Source organism: Moschus berezovskii, chromosome 13, assembly GCF_049115385.1.
Source record: "Moschus berezovskii isolate FMDL1 chromosome 13, NW_MosBer_1.0, whole genome shotgun sequence".
Classification (NCBI taxonomy): domain Eukaryota; kingdom Metazoa; phylum Chordata; class Mammalia; order Artiodactyla; family Moschidae; genus Moschus; species Moschus berezovskii.
In genome coordinates this window covers 74,770,232-74,787,596 of record NC_142472.1, presented here as the reverse complement: position 1 = coordinate 74,787,596, position 17,365 = coordinate 74,770,232, and the positions used below count along the sequence as shown (strand labels likewise).

Below are 17,365 nucleotides of genomic sequence, written 5' to 3'. Positions count from 1 at the left end.
GTCATTAATCACGTTTTATTGTTAAAGAGACCAGAATAGAAGTTTATTTTAGTTCAGAATAGAAATTCTTTGTCTAAAAAAATTAAATTCTGGGACTTCCCTGGCAGTCTGGTGGTTAAGATTGTGCAGAGGGCACAGGTTCGATCCCTATTTGGGGAGCTGATATCCTCCCCAAAAGTGTGGCCCCCCCAAGAAATAAAAAATATAATTCTTTGTGAAAAATTAGAATCTAGGAATCCCTAAACTGAGGTGCATGTGTGTGCAGGCACTGATACTTCAGTTTTATCTTTGTAGCAAAAGAGTATAAAATTAGAACTCCACTATAATTTAGGTTTTCTTCTCTTTTTTTTTTTTTTGCAGTTCTGTGGGGACTAGTTAGAAGTTTCTTTTTGTGTATAAATCTCTTCATAGTATAAATTAGTATCAACCAAATGTCTTGAAAACCTCAACTAGGTAATTCTTGATAAGACCAATTTGATTGAAACTGATTAGGCATGTCTTCAATCTCTATTCAGATTTTTTTAGTATTAAGGATTTAGAATTCAGTTCTCACTCCTGCCCTTTACAGTAATAAAGTGTTTTCCTTGTAAGACTCTGACCCAGAAGGGCTGTATATGCCTCATTCTATACCTGTATCCATAGCATCTGGTGCCCATAGATTTTGAAGGAAGGGACAAGTTACTGTGGTCAAATGTGGGTATTCAGTGGTTAATACCCAAGTTGATTTAAGCTCTCAAAGGTGTTTCATTAAAGCATTGATAAAAAGTGACGTAGCTGTAGCGTTTTCTACCAAGGAGGGTGTGTGTGTGTTGTGTTTTAAATACTGTGATATTAATTATTTGAATTGGATGTTTTTGAATTCTTGTCATTGGTATGCTCTTAAGATTCCTGAAGAAGGGATTTGTTTTTATCTGATATGTACAGATTTCATATTTTCATTTGTATTTATTAAACCTTTCTCCCCAGGAAATAAGAATGTCTGGAGCATTCACGGTTGCTGTAGGAATAGAGTCATTTTTAGGAGATGAGAAAGTTGAGGTTCTTTCTGTGAAATTCTGTTTTAGGTTTTTTAAACATTTTTGAAATATTTCTTATTAAGGCTTTCAGATATTACTTGTAATTAAAAAGAGCTAAGACTGACTAGATATGGGTCATTTTGAATGTATAATAATTTTGAACCTAAAAATAACATTTTGTAATAATTTGATCTCATTAAGGTGCCAGTATTCATAGTTTTCATGAACATTCAAATATTCATGTTAGACTGTTGAGTACATTTTTATGTCTGAGAATTTTGGTTTATGTTTTCATTTTTCTAAGTGACTGAATTTGAAGAAGTTATTTTAGGACAAAATGCTTGCCTGAATTACTCAGATCAATAAATTAGTTTCTTTTACTATTTTTTCTTTAGGTCTTTAGTGGATTAACTCTTCATTGATTACATACAACAGCATTATAGTTATGGCGACCTTCCAGTCTTTCAGGAACAATCACATGAAAACTAGAGCATCTGTCAGAAAAGTGAGTTCACTATATTCCTTTTAGTGATAGTTTTAATAAAAATGTTGATCCTTTTTCTGAAGTCAGAGTTTTTTTAAGCAGCTGTGTTATGATATTACTGTTTTTACACTTGATCTTAGCCAGAAGGCCAAGAAGGAATTGATATTATTGTTTTTAAATGAATCTTAATTATTGAAATCAATAATGATAAAATGCAGAGGCTGGGACATATGAAAATAGTGATATGAAATCATGGAGACAATAAACTGTATTTCCCAAAGATCAAAATATCTCCCTATTTCTTAGTAGTTTTCTTTCTTCTTCTTCACAATATAAGCATCAGGTGTGACTTTTCTTACATAACTTTAGCTTTACCTCAAAATATTACTGTTCACTGATTCACTTGAGTGCTGCTCGTATGCCTGGCCCTAGGCTAGCAGGTGGAAAATAAAGAGCGAGCAAATGAAATGTGATTCCTGATGCTTTCGGGTTTCTAGTCTGAGGAAGAACCCTCTCTCTTTTCCTCTCTTGTGATGATTTTGTTACCCTTTCATTCTTGACATTTTTCTTGACTAACACTGTGGGGGGTGTCACTTGACAAAAGGGAGAATGCACACGGGAGGATGGTTAGCAGTCTTTGTCAACCCTTGTTTTAGCTTCATCTCCTGCATTATATGACACTGTTGACAAGTCCTTGCTTGATAAATGGTTTTTGACTTCTTGCATTGTAGCTTTTTCTCTCTCCTCTCTTATGGTAGCTCTCGTCTCCTACAGAAAATATAATAGTGAGCTAGTGACCATGTACTCCAGGCATTGTACTACCTACCTATTTAATTTGAATTCACCAGCGTATTCAGCTGTAGCTGAAACTTCCTGATGTTAATTTAATATTGTTATTTAGCCCATTGTTTATGTTCAGTTCAGTTCAGCCCCGTCTCCCCCCGCCCCCAATCCTTCCCAGCATCAGAGTCTTTTCCAGTGAGTCAGCCCTTTGCATGAGGTGGCCAAAGTATTAGAGTTTCAGCTTTAGCATCAGTCCTATTAGACACATGATAAAGTTCTGGTTTGAATTCTCTTGAATATTTGGAAACCCTTTTAGATAGAAGTATATGAATCTAAATATGATATACTCTTTGTATGTATGTGTGTTTTGCATGCACAGTACAACTTTTGACGTCTTTATTTCAAAAGGTATATATATATATATAGCTGACAAAAACTTCCCTGTTGGCTGATGTGGAAATTGGAAAGGTATATTCAGATTTTCTAGATTTCGCTTTACTTTTCATTAAAGATAAAGAGATACTTTGAATATTTATTGGGAATCAGGGACTGAGAACCAGAAAGAACTGCACTTTCTCTTCCATTAATTTTTTCTAATATTTTATTATGAAGATTTCAAACATATAGAGAAACTATAGTACACTCACATGTAAACCTACATACCAACCACCCCTATTCAGCAGTTAATATTTTTGTTTTTTTCTCTGTGTGTATTTAATTTTTGGCAGAACCATTTGAAAATTAATGGTCTTTATTTTTTTAAAACTATAATTGATTTACAATATTGTGTTAATTTGAGATGTAGAGCTTCAGATTATTTTCCATTAGAGGTTATCACAAGATGTTGAATATAGTTCCCTGTGCTATACAGTAAATCCTTGTAAAAGTTAACATTCTTGTTGTTTCTTCACTCCAAACATGATCACATTCAAGAAAATGAAATATAATCCCCTTATATCTAATACCCAGCCATACTCAGATTTCCTTTATTACTCTGAAAATGTTTTTTATAGGCCCTCATCCACCCACTCCCATTTTGGGTTCAATGTAGGCTCCTATTGCATTTGAGCTAATTGCATTTGATGGTTATGACTCTCATTTTTGAGGAGTGGTTCTGAAAGAGTTTCTCTTCTTTTTATTTGTTTTTAAATTCAAGACTGACTTGTTGAATGGGGGGGCCAGGCCAGTTTCTTGTACAGTGTTCCACATTCTGCATTTGTCTGGTTGTTTTCTCACAGTGCTGTTTAACTTATTCTTCTCCCCTCTCTATATATTTCATATAAACTAGAATCTAAGGTAATTTACCTTAGATTCAAGTTAAAAATTTTTAGCCAGGATATGAAAGGGTAGTGAGAAGACTAAATTGCAGGTTTTCCTAATGATGAGTGATGCTAGAATCGATCAGTTGATTAGGGTAGTAACCGTCATCTGTTTAAAAAGTGTATATTCTGTTTTATAGTTAGCAAATAATCTATGGGATGATACTTGGTGGTGTGCAAGCATTTTGTTTTTTCAACTTTCATTTAATACTTTTGGTGTCCCTTGATGGTCCTTTCCTGCAGCTATTTCCTAAAAGTTGCAAAATGGTGATTACCATTTTTCAGATGATTGATTTGGTGGAATAGTCACCTTAAATGGAAGCAAGTAGTTTTAATTTATTTGTGTTGCTCTGGAAGCTTTGATTTTAAAATAACTATGTTTTCTCATCTTTTATTTATTTGCAGTCATTTATTTACTTATTCACTCGTTCATTTAAGTTGCTCAGATTGCCCCAGACTTGGTCCCTATAAGCCCCTTCAGGCAATGCCAAAGTCCTTTTGTCTCAGGCATATAATTCTTTAATTGCTTCCTTTTTAGTACCAGACTGACCCTGTTTCTGCTTTACCTTCCTCAGACCTGGATTGGGCTCTTTCTCCACAGAACCTCTTGATTTAGAAATCAAGATCTGGGTACTAACTGTGACTATTGTTCTTTCACTGTCATGAGTTTATGTTGATTGCTTATAAGATTTCACATTTCATATTTTTTCCTTTTTTGAGTTCATGTTCATGATTTAGCCTAAAAATTTCCACTCATTAGTGAAAGAATCATTTAAAATTTTGAATATTCAAATATTGGGGGGAAAGCAGTACAATGAACACCACATACACTCTTCACTTAGATTCACCCTGTTAACATTTTACCAAACCCATTCTGTGTGTGTATATATATGTACATACATACTTCCCTTTTGAAACCAAAAAAGAGTAGGCTACAGACATTATTTTACTTCTCTTAATATGTTAGCATGCGTCTCTTAAGAACATCAGCATTATTACCGTGCTTCAGAAAATCACTTAGTAGCACGGTCTTAACGTGCAGTGCATGCACGAATTTCCCCAGTTGTCTCAGTATCCTTGTGATTTTCCCTTTGCCTCTCATCTAGGAGTCAAGCAAGGTTGACATTCTCTACTTGGGTATTATATCTTTTTGATCTCCCCACCCCCGTTGGCTCCATCTCTGGTCTAGATTCTTTTCTCATGATGGCAAATCTTCAGAAGAGTTTGTACCGCTTATCTTGTAGAATATCTCCATATGCCAACTTCACTTGTTTTTCCATGTGGTTAGGTTCAGTAGGAACACCTCACGGATGATGTCATGGTCATTCTAGTGTGTCAGATCAGAAGGTGCATCTTGTTAAGACCAGGCTTGACCAGGTAGTTAGTTATCCTTAACTACCTCAACTCTCTGATAAACCACCAGTTATCTCCAGCATAAAGACACATAATCCCTTTGTAATTAATACTGTTAATAAGTAGTCTGTAGGGTGATGTGGCAAAACACTGTATCTTGTTCTCCAGTAGCTTTTAATCTGGTGGATTAGGATACATTGATAGTCCTTTCCTGAATCAGTAGTTATATTGGGAGTTACAAATGGAATTTTTACATTTTGTCATTCTGTTCATATTTGTTAGCCAGCGTTCTCAGGTAAGTAGCACAGTGCTCCGACCCTTCCCCTTTATCTGTCTCTTTTAATGGACCTGTAGTTTCTTTTAAAACTCAGCTGTCGTACTCCATTACCATCTGTATTCTTTTGATGCTTAGATTATCCCATATTTGGCCAATTGGAATTCCTTCGAGTGTTCTTCAAGCTTCTGTGTTCTTTTGAGACACTTTCTTCCATTGTATCACAGTAAGATGTTCAGCTGCACTTAATACGTTTCCGCCTCAGACCTGGAATTCCTTCACTCAGGGAACTTCTCGTTCTTTTAATTGGTGAATGGTATTTAGAAACCAAAATTTGGGTACTGGATATGCTCATTGCTCTTAAGGGTCATTGATTCTATGATCTATCAATGGAAAAAATGTAGTACATATGTTTAAAGAGTCCTGAGTTCATATTGAAAGTTCAGATTTAACATTGCATTTTTTTTTGTTAATTGCTTTGATTTCATATTTGTGTCTCTTCTCTTTGTTGAGTTCATATTGTATGTGAGGTACTGAAATCTGGGGAAACAGATTGAGTAAATGACAATTCAGTAATTTGGTTTAACAGGTAGGAAAGACATACAAAAACAGTAATTATAGTACATTGTGGTATAGATTAAATGATCTTAATGTGCAAACAATACAGTAGGAAGTTTGGGAGAGCTTTATTACGACTGAGGGATGGGAAATCTTCACAGGTTTTGGAATATGTAGGATTTCTACAGGGGAACATTAGGAAATAAAGACATTTTTGCTAGAATAGCAGATCAACAAATCAGAAGGGGAATAAGGTAGAAAGAAATTAATGTTCTCTTTATATCCAACTATATATAATACTCATTTCTTTATGAAATTTTCCTCCTCCTGTTTCTTTGCTCTTGTGTCATCCTTTTCTTTCAAATCTGGAATTCTTTCCTTCTTTCATCATATTGCTGCTTTAAGAACCCTGAAAAGCCTTATTTTGGGTTATTACCTCTTGCATTTTTCCATCTCCAACTTTGTTATGAAATTAATCACGTTGTTAGCATACCTTTCTGTAAACCCATCATCATCATCTTATAAATTGTTGCTTCTGTTCTGCCAGTGACTTGGAAATCAGGTATGCGATCTGCTAGGTGTCAGTGCAGGGTGAAATGAAGAGGACCTGGCTGAGGGCCTCACGGTCTTTAGGTTGAGAGCCTGGGGCTGTTGTGTGTTGAGCAGGTGGAGTTCTGCTTCAGCCTTTTGTTATTTCTTTCTCTCAGTTGAGTTCTGTTACATCAAAAGGTGCCCAGTGATTATTCATTGGAAAGTCTGTGACTCTCCATTTAATCCATCATCAGGATCTTTTACATTGTCTTAGAATTAAGTAAATTAAGAATATCTTTTGTTTTCAGAGCTTCAATGAAGATGTGTTCCAGTCTGTGAAGTCTTTATTGCAGAGCGAGAAGGAGCTATGCAGTGTATCAGCCGAGGACTGCTTGAAGCAGGATGAACATGCCAATTTGACTGAGGTTTGACGGGTTACTCCCTATACCCCTTCCTAATACAGCACAGTGTATTTTCATGTTTCTTTGTAGAACTGCATGATCTGTTTTTAAATGCCTAAAATCTCTGCACATTAATTCATGTGTGAGAAGTACCTGTTTTAAGTACCTGCTAATATGGTGGCGAGCTTCCCTGGTGGCTCAGACGGTAAAGCGTCTGCCTACAATGCAGAAGACCTGGGTTCAATCCCTGGGTCGGGAAGATCTCCTGGAGAAGGAAATGGCAACCCACTCCAGTATTCTTGCTTGGAAAATCCCATGGATGGAGGAGCCTGGTAGGCTGCAGTCCATGGGGTCGCTACGAGTCGGACACGACTGAGCGACTTCACTTTCACTTTTCACTTTCACACATTGGAGAAGGAGATGGCGACCCACTCCAGTGTTCTTGCCTGGAGAATCCCAGGGATGGGGGAGCCTGGCGGGCTTCCATCTATGGGGTCACACAGAGTCGGACACAACTGAAGTGACTTAGCAGCAGCAGCAGCAGCAGTGGAAAAGAACCTGCCTGCCAATTCAAGAGACGTAAGAGATGCGAGTTCAATCCCTGGGTCAGGAATATCTCTGGAGGAGGGCTTGGCAACCCACTCCAGTATTCTTGCCTGGAAAATCCCACAGACATAGGAGCCTGGCGGGCTACAGACCATGGGATCGCAAAGAATCCCACACACCTGAAGCAGTTTAGCACGCACACAGAGCATAGTCATCTTAGTGTATTATAGTGCACACATTTAATTTAGTGCACAGACATTACTGACCACTCATCAGACACACAGCTCTGTATTAGATGAGTTCTACTATGTTCAGTAATTGGGACTTATATTCTGAAATTTTCTACTCTGAAACAAAATATATACTTATTTCTAATACTTACTTATTGGTTGTTTAAATTCAGTGCTTTGATTCAAAAATGAAATAGTAGTGATATATTTATTTTGAAGTAAGATATTTGCCACTTAAGGATATGATACACTACTTGCTCACCTTTTTCTTTGTTGCGTGTTTCCAATCTTTGTTTGAATTTATTACTATAAAAAGGGATAAAGTTTTTTTCTACAATATATAACCACAGTCCATCTATACGTTTATTTACCAAAGAAGAGAGACAGGGTATTGGGGTCACTGAAGCTCAAAACTGATAAATATGTTGGTTAAAAATTTTTTTTTGAAATCAGGGTTCTGATAAAAATACTGATTATTATTTTGGGTATGATTTTCTTTCATATTCCTTGAGAAACTGTGTTTGAAGTAGTTGCATAGGATGGTGAGCACAGCTTCAGGCCTGTAGTGGTTTCTGACCCGAGCCTCTTCTTTTTGTGTGAGCTCAGTTCTCTGGCTCTTGGCTGTTCTCTTGTTTGTTATCCCTTTTTATTTTATTTTAGTCAAGCTAAGCCACTCCTAATCTCCTCAGCTGTTGCCAAGCATGACAAGTCTTCTGTGTCCTCTGCCTTCAACTGGTCTTCCAGCCGCCTCTCTCCAGCTGTTTACGCAGTGCCCCTCTGAGCCCATATTCCTTAAGCACTGGGAAATGCAGTGTTCTACTGGCACCTTCGGACCCCCATGCCAGCTTATTTTCTCTCTTGTATTCAGTAAAAGGAAACTTGAAAGAATAGAAGGAATTTCTGTCTCATGTTAGGGCATATATGTTTCCCAAGTATCTTTGTTGAAGAAAGGAAGCTTGTTATTTGAGTATCTCTTTGTTGTTGAGTGCCTGTGATATGCTGGGCACTTTCCTCCACATTCTCTTATTAACCCTCACAACTCTGGGAGAGGAGTTGTGTTGCCTTAAGATTTATACGTAAGGAGACAGGTTCCTACAGGTTAATGACTTACCTGGACACCTGGAAGTTAACTGTAACATTTCTGTGAAGGCAGTACTCATAATTAATGAGAATAAAGATTCTGCAACAATCTTAAGATTCTGACTTGCTTTTGAGTCATCAAAAAGATGTCAAAAGTATATTGAGTGTTGCTTTGTATTTTAACTATGCTGTTTTCCATTAATTCCTGAGAATTGATTATCTATATTGTTGCCATTTATTTCATATTTTTAGTCAAGAACTTACTTGGTAGACAGTTTACTAGTCTAGCTTCAAGCAGCCAGAATTTCTTCTTATGATGTCAAAGACAAGGAAATATAAAATTTTAAAGTAGTGCTATTCAGATTATAAAACTGTACATATTCCATATAGGAAAACAAGAAATACTGAAAGTATAAAAAAAAATGTCATTAATCCTGTAAGTGAGGAAAGAAAAAACCATAGGGGGAAAATAGTAGAGAAAAATAAGATCACTTATAATTCCATCATTGAAAGTTAATCACTCCTTATAATTTGGTATATTAACTTCCAGAATTATTTTACTGGTGTTTATTTTTAAAAATAAAGTTGAAATTGTGTGTATAGTCTATATCATTTTTCTGTAACTTGTCCTTTTTGCTTAATAATATGACATTTCCTCAGACCATTAGATTGTCTTTAAAAACTTAATTTCTGTAAGCTTTTGTAGAGAAATCTCCATGTAAAGGCATTGAAGGAAATAAATGTGATGTCACAGAGAATCAGTCAGGAGGTAGCTTGGGAGGTTCCCAGGGAAAGCCTCTCTGAGGAGGTGACGTTTAGGTTGGAACTATAAGAACAAGAAGAAGCTAGATAGGTAAACATCCAAGGAATAGGGGTTCAGGTTGAAGGCACCACTCTGAAGCCCTTAGGCAGGAACAATCAGGTGTGTGTCCTGGACCCAGAGAGGTGGCCCATGTGTTTGAATGAAGGTGAGGGAAAGTTGAAGCCACCAGCTAAGCCGAAGCCTTGGGATCTCCATTAGGACTCTGCATTGAGAAGCTTGGAAAGGTTTTGACCAGGAAATGACAGGGTGATTCCCGAGGCAGGTAGGAGAGGACTGGGATCGTACGGGGGAGAAAGTGACAGCAGAGGCTGTGGAGAGAAGTCATGTGCTTTATGTTTGAGGGTGAGGATTGAACTTGCTAATGAGTGGGTGGGGAGAGGTTCGGGAACCCCAGTTATGGAGCCAGACCTTTGGTGAAAAACCTTTGTGATCATCTTTGAAAAAATGAATCATCTTGCAGCAGCATTTTAATGCTTTGTGTGGTTTGCTTTCTGTTTCTCAGCTCTGTCAACAATCTAATTGAGACAAGACTTAAACATTTTAATGGACCTTTATTCCTTCTTTATTCAGGTCACATTTCTAGGTTTTAATGAAGAAACAGATGCTGCTCATATACAGGTATGGTCGATTTATTGAACTGGAAAGGGACATGAGATTATTTGAAACAAATTTTGAGGGCATGGAAAATTTGCCTAATTAGCCCCAAAGTTACATTAAACTCTGCTGTTATCATTCCTATTTAAAGTTAAAAGATGACATTTTGGGGTCAACTTTTGAGTGTGTCCTCGACATTTTCACTTTTAGTGTTTTCACTGAGTGTTTCTGTTACGGAAAGCAGTTTTAGGTTAAGGGACCACAAAAGTCATTTATCTGAGAAGAGTGCAAACCACAGGCTAACTTTTTCTGCATCTGTCATAATGTAGAATGGAAGATTTATTTTTTATTTCGATGCTTTTTATAATCTAACTTCAGCAGTCATGTTCTTATGTTTTTAATTGAGAAAAGTTAAATTTGTTAAAGTAAGAGTAAATTTGTAAAAAATAATGAAGAACCAGTGTAAAAATTTTAGCCTGTTTGATTTAGGCAGGTGATTATCGAGGGACTGACAGTTGAGATTAGGGTCAGCAAAGGAAAGCTGCACACTTAACGTGAAGAGGAGTTGAAGCTCGGGTAGATGTGATAGCGGTACCTTTTTTTTTCACCTTGTACTGCTTCTTAAAACTTGTGCTTCCTTTTGTGTCAGTAAAACATCTTCTAGCAGCAGCACTAGCACTGTGTTTGTAAAGATAATGCGTATCTGGTGATGGGAAAAGAGAACTTTGCTGTTTGTCTTGATTGTGGCCTTGCCTGAAGGAAATAGTTTAGACAGAGGGCACAAGAGAAGATATAGTTGTGAGAACGTAAGACTGAAAAGACGTATCCAAAGTTATTTCTTTCATCCTCCACCTCCTCTTTAAGAATGACTGATAAAACCATGTTTACAAAGGAAAGTACTGTATGAATGGTCAGAGATGGTAGTAATTCTTGCACTTGTTAAAACAGTTACATACAAGGGGCAAATGGAAAGAAAAACAGGCATTTTCTTTTTCTTTACATCTTCATAAAATTTTCACTAGAAAGAGGAACGGCAGAAAAATAGACTTGGATTATACAAATATATAACTTAACTGCCAAAGAAGTGTAAAAGCAAGAATCCCATTTGAGAAATTTCATGGTTAAACTTGAGGACTCCAGGTTTGACATTTGCTGCTGAAAACTATTAAATGCCTCGCTGTTGTTGATGTGTGAGGTACCATGTAAAATCTTGTTACAGCTTGGTATCATTATGTTTAAAATGCTATAAAAATTGTCAATTTTAAAACATTTTAGTATATTTTATTTTTGAGTTTCTAAACAATTGGTGGTGGTCAGTTAACTGCAAGTGTCAGCTATTATGAACTGGAAAGTTTGCTAACTAGTAGACCTTAGCCTGCTGCAGTCCACGGGGCTGCAAAGGGTTGGACATGATTGAGCAGCTGAACAACAATAACACATAGACCTTATGATTTTAGTGCAGGGCCACAATATAAGGGACTTAAAAGTGTTATGCTACAATGTTATTTATTGTGTTATTGCTTTACATTAGGATTTGGCTGCAGTTTCTTTGGAACTCCCAGATCTTCTGAATTCACTGCACTTCTGCAGTCTAAATGAAAATGAAATTATTTGTATGAAGGATATAAATAAATCATCAGATATAAATAGTGATCCTCTAAACCAGGTAACTTTGATATATTATTTCTAATGAGCTTTTGTTGGCACATTTTATAAATGACTTTTAACTTAGCGTTGTTGTAGTTCACTTGCTCAGTCCTGTCCGAATCTTTGCAACCCCATGGACTGCAGCATGTCAGACTCCTCTGTCCTCCATGATCTCCTGGTGTTTGCCCATATTCATGTCCATTGAGTTGGTGATGCCATCTAACCATCTAGTCCTCTGCCTCCCGCTTTTCCTTTTGCCTTAAGTCTTTGCCAGCATCAGGGTCTTTTTTAGTGAGTCAGCTCTTCACATCACGTGGCCAGAGTATTAGAGCTTCAGCTTTAGCATCAGTCCTTCCAGTGAATATTCAGGGTTGATTTCCTTTAGGACTGACTGGTTTGATCTCCTTGCTGTCTGAGAGACTCTCAAGAGTCTTCTCCAGCACCAAATTAGAAAGTATCAGTTCTTCGGTGCTCAGCTTTCTTTATGGTCCAACTCTCACACCTGTATATGACTACTGGAAAAACCATAGCTTTGACTATATAGGCCTTTGTCAGCAAAGTACTATCTCTGCTTTTTAATATGCTGTTTAGGTTGGTCATTGCTTTCCTTCCAGGGAGTAAGCGTCTTTTAATTTGATGCCTGCAGTCACTGTCTGCAGTGATTTTGGACCCAAGAAAATAAAATCTGTCACTGCTTCCACCTTTTCCCTTTCTATTTGCCATCAAGTGATGGGACCAGATGCCATGAGTTTTTTTTTTTTTTCCATTGTTGAGTTTTAAGCCAGATTTTTCTCTCTCTACTTTGACCATTTTTGGGGTTTGCCAGGTGGTGATAGTGGTAAAGAACCCGCCTGTCAACACAGGAGACAAGAGAGTCTCGGATGGGAAGCTCCTGTGGAGGAGGAGGGCATGGCAGTCCACTCCAGTGTTCTTGCCTGGAGAATCCATGGACAGAGGAGCCTGGCGGGCTACAGTCCATAGTTGCAAAGAGTCATACACGACTAAGAGACTTAGCACCCACCCAAGAGACTCTTTTCTTTAGTTGCTCTTCACTTTCTGCCATTAGAGTGGTATCATCTGCATATCAAGGTTGTTGGTATTTTTCCCAACAATCTTAATTCCAGCTTGTGATTCATCCAGCCTGGAATTTGGCATAATGTGCTATGCATATAAGTTAAATAAGCAGGGTGTGACTATGCAGCCTTGATGTATTCCTTTCACAGTTTTGCACCAATCACTTATTCCTTATCTGGTTCTGTTGCTTCTTGATCTGCATACAGGTTTCTCAGGAGACAAGTAAGGTAGTCTGGTACTCCCATCTCTTTAAGAATTTTCTACAGTTTGTTGTGATCCACACAGTCAAAGCTTTAGCGTAGTCAGTGAAGCAGAAGTAGATATGTTTCTGGAATTTCCTTGGTTTCTCCATGATCCAACAAATGTTGGCAATTTGATCTCATGTTCCTCTGCCTTTTCTAAATCCAGATTGTACATCTGGAAATTCTTATTCATGTGTTGCTCAGGCCTAGCTTGAAGGATTTTGAGCATAACCTTACTAGCATGTGAAATGAGTGCAATTCTCTGGTGTTTGAACATTCTTTGGCATTGCCCTTCCTTGGAATGAAAACGGACCTTTTCCAGTCTTATGGCCACTGCTGCATTTTCCAAATTTGCTGGCATATTGAGTATAGCACTTCCATAGCATCATCTTTCAGATTTGAAACAGTTCAGCTGGAATTCCATCACCTCCACCAGTTTTATTCATAGAAATGCTACCTAAGGCCCACTTGACTTCACATTCTAGGATATCTGATTCTAGGTGAGTGATCACTCCATTGTGGTTGTCTGGGTCATTAAGATCTTTTTTGTATAGTTCTTCTGTGTGTTCTCACCACCTCTTCTTAATATTTTCTGCTGCTATTAGGTCCATACCATTTCTGTCCTTTTTTGTGCCCTTCCTTGAAATCTTTGCTTAGTATCTTCAATTTTCTCTAAGATCTTTAGTCTTTCCGGTTCTGTTGTTTTCCTCTATTTCTTTGCATTGTTCATTAAGGCTGTCTTATCTCTATTCTCTGGAACTCTGGTTTCAGTTGGGTATGTATTTCCCTTTCTTCTTTGCTTTTTGCTTCTCTTCTTTGTGCAACTATTTGTAAAGCCTCCTCATACAACCACTGTGCCTTCTTGCATTTCTTTTTCTTTGGGATGGTTTTTTGTACTGCCTCCTGTACAGTGTTAAAAACCTCTTTCTGTAGTTCTTCAGGCACTTTCTCTACCAGATCTAATCTCTTGAATCTATTGATCATCTCCACTGTTTAATCATAAGGGATTTGATTTAGGTCATACCTGAATGGTCTAGTGGTTTACCCTACTTTCTTCAGTTTAAGCCTGAATTTTTTAATAAGGAGCTGATGATATGAGCCACAGTCAGCTCCATGTTTTGCTTTTGCTGACTATAGAGCTTCTCCATCTTTGGCTGCAGAGAACATAAGCAATCTGATTTTGGTATTGACCATTTGCTGATGTCCATGTATAGAGTTGTCTCTTGGGTTGTTGGAAAAGGGTGCTTGCTGTGACCAGCATGTTCTCTTGACAGAGCTCCGTTAGCCTTTGCCCTGCTTCATTTTGTACTCCCAAGGCCAAACTTTCCTGTTATTCTACTCTGGTATCTCTTGACTTCCTACTTTTGTATTCCAATCCCCTGTGATGAAAAGGACATCTTTTTTTTTGGTGATAGTTCTAGAAGGTCTTGTAGGTCTTCATAGAACCAGTAAACTTCAGCTTCTTTGGCATTAATGGTTGGGGCATAGACTTGGATTTCTGTGATGTTGAATGGTTTGCCTTGGAAGCAAACCAAAGTCATTTGGTCATCTTTGAGGCTGCACCCACTTACTGCGTTTTGAACTCTTGTTGACTATGAGGGTTACTTCATTTCTTCTAAGGAATTCTTTCCCATAGTAGTAGATACAGTGGTCGTCTGAATTAAATTTGCTAATTCTTAACTATTTTAGTTCACTGATTCCTAAGATGTTGATGTTCAGTCTTGCCATCTCCTGTTTGACCACATCCAATTTACCTTGATTCATGCACCTACATTCCAGGTTCCTGTGCAGTATTGTTCTTTATATATATGACCACTTTCACCACTAGACACATCCAGAACTGAGCATGTTTACACTTTGGCCCCTGGTCTTCATTCTTTCTGGAGCTATTTGTAATTGCCCTCTCCTGTACCCTAGTAACATATTGGACACCTTCTGACCTGGGCGAGCCCATCTTCTGGTGTCATAATTTTTTCCTTTTTTATAGTGTTGCTGGGTTCTCCAGGTAAGATTATTGGAGTAGGTTGCCATTCCCTCCTCCAGTGGACCATGTTTTGTCAGAACATTCAACTATGACCTGGCTGTCTTGGGTGGCCCAGCATGGCATGGCTCATAGCTTCATTGAGTTACGTAAACCACTTTGCCACAACAAGGCTGCAATCCATGAAGGGGTTAATTTAGAGCATTAAACTTTAAAATGCTTGGGTGAAGTTTCTTTTTGTTTAATACCATCTCAAGGAAATATAATTCATAAGAAATCTAACTCTTGAGTCTTTGAAATCACTGAAGGGTAAAATAATTTTGGTCATAGCTTTAAATTAGATTTTCCATGTGTGAAGCTCCATAAGTGGTATGTAAGACATACTAATTTTTTTCTGAAAATTGATTAATTGTGGATTTCTTGAATTTTTACCTGAGTGTATGTAAATCATATAAAATTTTCCCTCTTCTTTCCAGCTCCAAATTTATGTAAATATTGAGCTGTATCTTTTAAAGAATATACTTTAACTCATTTTCTGGTTTAAAAAATTTCATGTTAGAGCAGTACCTGAAGATGTGTTGCTTATTTATTTATAAGCAAAAATGTCACCATTTCAGTGAGGTCATTAGTTTCATAACATTGAACATTTAGTTCTTTACTAAGTGTTAATTTATTGATAAATTTTTATTGCATCAAACAAAAATGCATTGCATATTTTCCCTCCTAAAAATTGAATCAGTAGGTTTAAATTTAGGTTATTTATTCCTTCAAGTATTATAGACTATGTTTTTTTATGAGATTTACAGATAAAAGTAGAACTGTTCTCATTTCCTTCATTAGATTCTTCATTTATATTTACTTTGTTTTATTTACAAGAAGAGGTGATCAACTATTTTATCTCATTTCTAGTCTTTTGAACAAGTCATTTGTCAATATTTGTCTTTTAAAAAATGTATGGGAAAATTCTGTTGACTTTTTATTTTTAATCAAAGCTATAAACCTTGGAAATTGAAATCTAGGGGAATTTAGGAGAAAGGAAGGGACAGTTCTTTTATGATAGAAGAGAATGTGTTTTCATGCTGAAAGCTACAGGAAAATGGGGTACAGGAAGACCAAGACCTGGTTCCTGTCCTTAAGCAGTTAATAATATAGTTGGTGAACCAGGTAAATGATTAAGTAAGAAAAAGCACAGGGCTGTATAGTAATACAGGAAAGCATCACTGCTGCAGAAATGGATGGCAAGTTCTTTTGACATTTAAGGAGGCGGGGGTCGCGAAGAGTCGGACACGACTGAGCGACTTCACTTTCACTTTTCACTTTCATGCATTGGAGAAGGAAATGGCAGCCCACTCCAGTGTTCTTGCCTGGAGAATCCCAGAGACGGCAGAGCCTGGTGGGCTGCCATCTATGGGGTCGCACAGAGTCGGACACGACTGAAGTGACTTAGCAGCAGCAGCAGCAATGGGCTGGAAGAAGCACAAGCTGGAATCAGGATTGCCAGGAGAAATATCTATAACCTCAGATATGCAGATGATACCACCCTTATGGCAGAAAGTGAAGAGGAACTAAAAAGCCTTTTGATGAAAGTGAAAGAGGAGAGTGAAAAAGTTGGCTTAAAGCTCAACATTCAGAAAACAAAGATCATGGCATCTGGTCCCATCAGTTCATGGGAAAGAGGTGGAGAAACAGTGGAAACAGTATCAGACTTTATTTTTTTGGGCTCCAAAATCACTGCAGATGCTGATTGCAGCCATGAAATTAAAAGACGCTTACTCCTTGGAAGGAAAGTTATGACCAACCTAGATAGCATATTAAAAAGCAGAGACATTTTTTTGCCAACAAAGGTCCGTCTAGTCAAGCCTATGGTCCAGTGGTCATGTATGGATGTGAGAGTTGGACTGTGAAGAAAGCTGATCGCCGAAGAATTGATGCTTTTGAACTGTGGTGTTGGAGAAGACTCTTGAGAGTTCCTTGGACTGCAAGGAGGCCCAACCAGTCCATCCTGAAGGAGATCAATCCTGGGTGTTCGTTGGAAGGACTGAAGCTAAAGCTGAAACTCCAATAGTTTGGCCACCTCATGCGAAGAGCTGACTCACTGGAAAAGACTCTGATGCTGGGAGGGATTGGGGGCAGGAGGAGAAGGGGACGACCGAGAATGAGATGGCTGGATGGCATCACCTACTCAATGGACGTGAGTTTGAGTGAACTCCGGGAGTTGGTGATGGCCAGGGAGGCCTGTCGTGCTGTGATTCATGGGGTTGGAAAGAGTCAGACACGACTGAGTAACTCAACTGAACTGAACTGAATAGGTAGAATTTGAATACCTAGATAGGAGAAAGGTGGGAGAAAAAGATATTGGAAAGTGAGAATTGTTGTGGAGAAAGAATGAAGAAAATAATTAAACACTACAAAATCAGGCAGCCTTTTAG

The 17,365-nt window shown here is 37.7% G+C and overlaps 1 protein-coding gene across 2 annotated transcripts in view; it reads left to right on the top strand.

Annotated features, from left to right (window-relative positions):
- AKAP11 (A-kinase anchoring protein 11) overlaps window positions 1-17,365 on the top strand; it is a 50,009-nt gene that overhangs the window by 9,492 nt on the left and 23,152 nt on the right. For both annotated transcript variants that reach the window (XM_055426038.2, XM_055426037.2), the window contains exons 2-5: window positions 1,412-1,521; window positions 6,627-6,743; window positions 9,969-10,016; window positions 11,524-11,658. In XM_055426038.2, coding sequence (XP_055282013.2) covers window positions 1,462-1,521; window positions 6,627-6,743; window positions 9,969-10,016; window positions 11,524-11,658 — 360 coding nt within the window. In that variant the 5' untranslated portion in view covers window positions 1,412-1,461. The remainder of the gene's footprint in view (window positions 1-1,411; window positions 1,522-6,626; window positions 6,744-9,968; window positions 10,017-11,523; window positions 11,659-17,365) is intronic.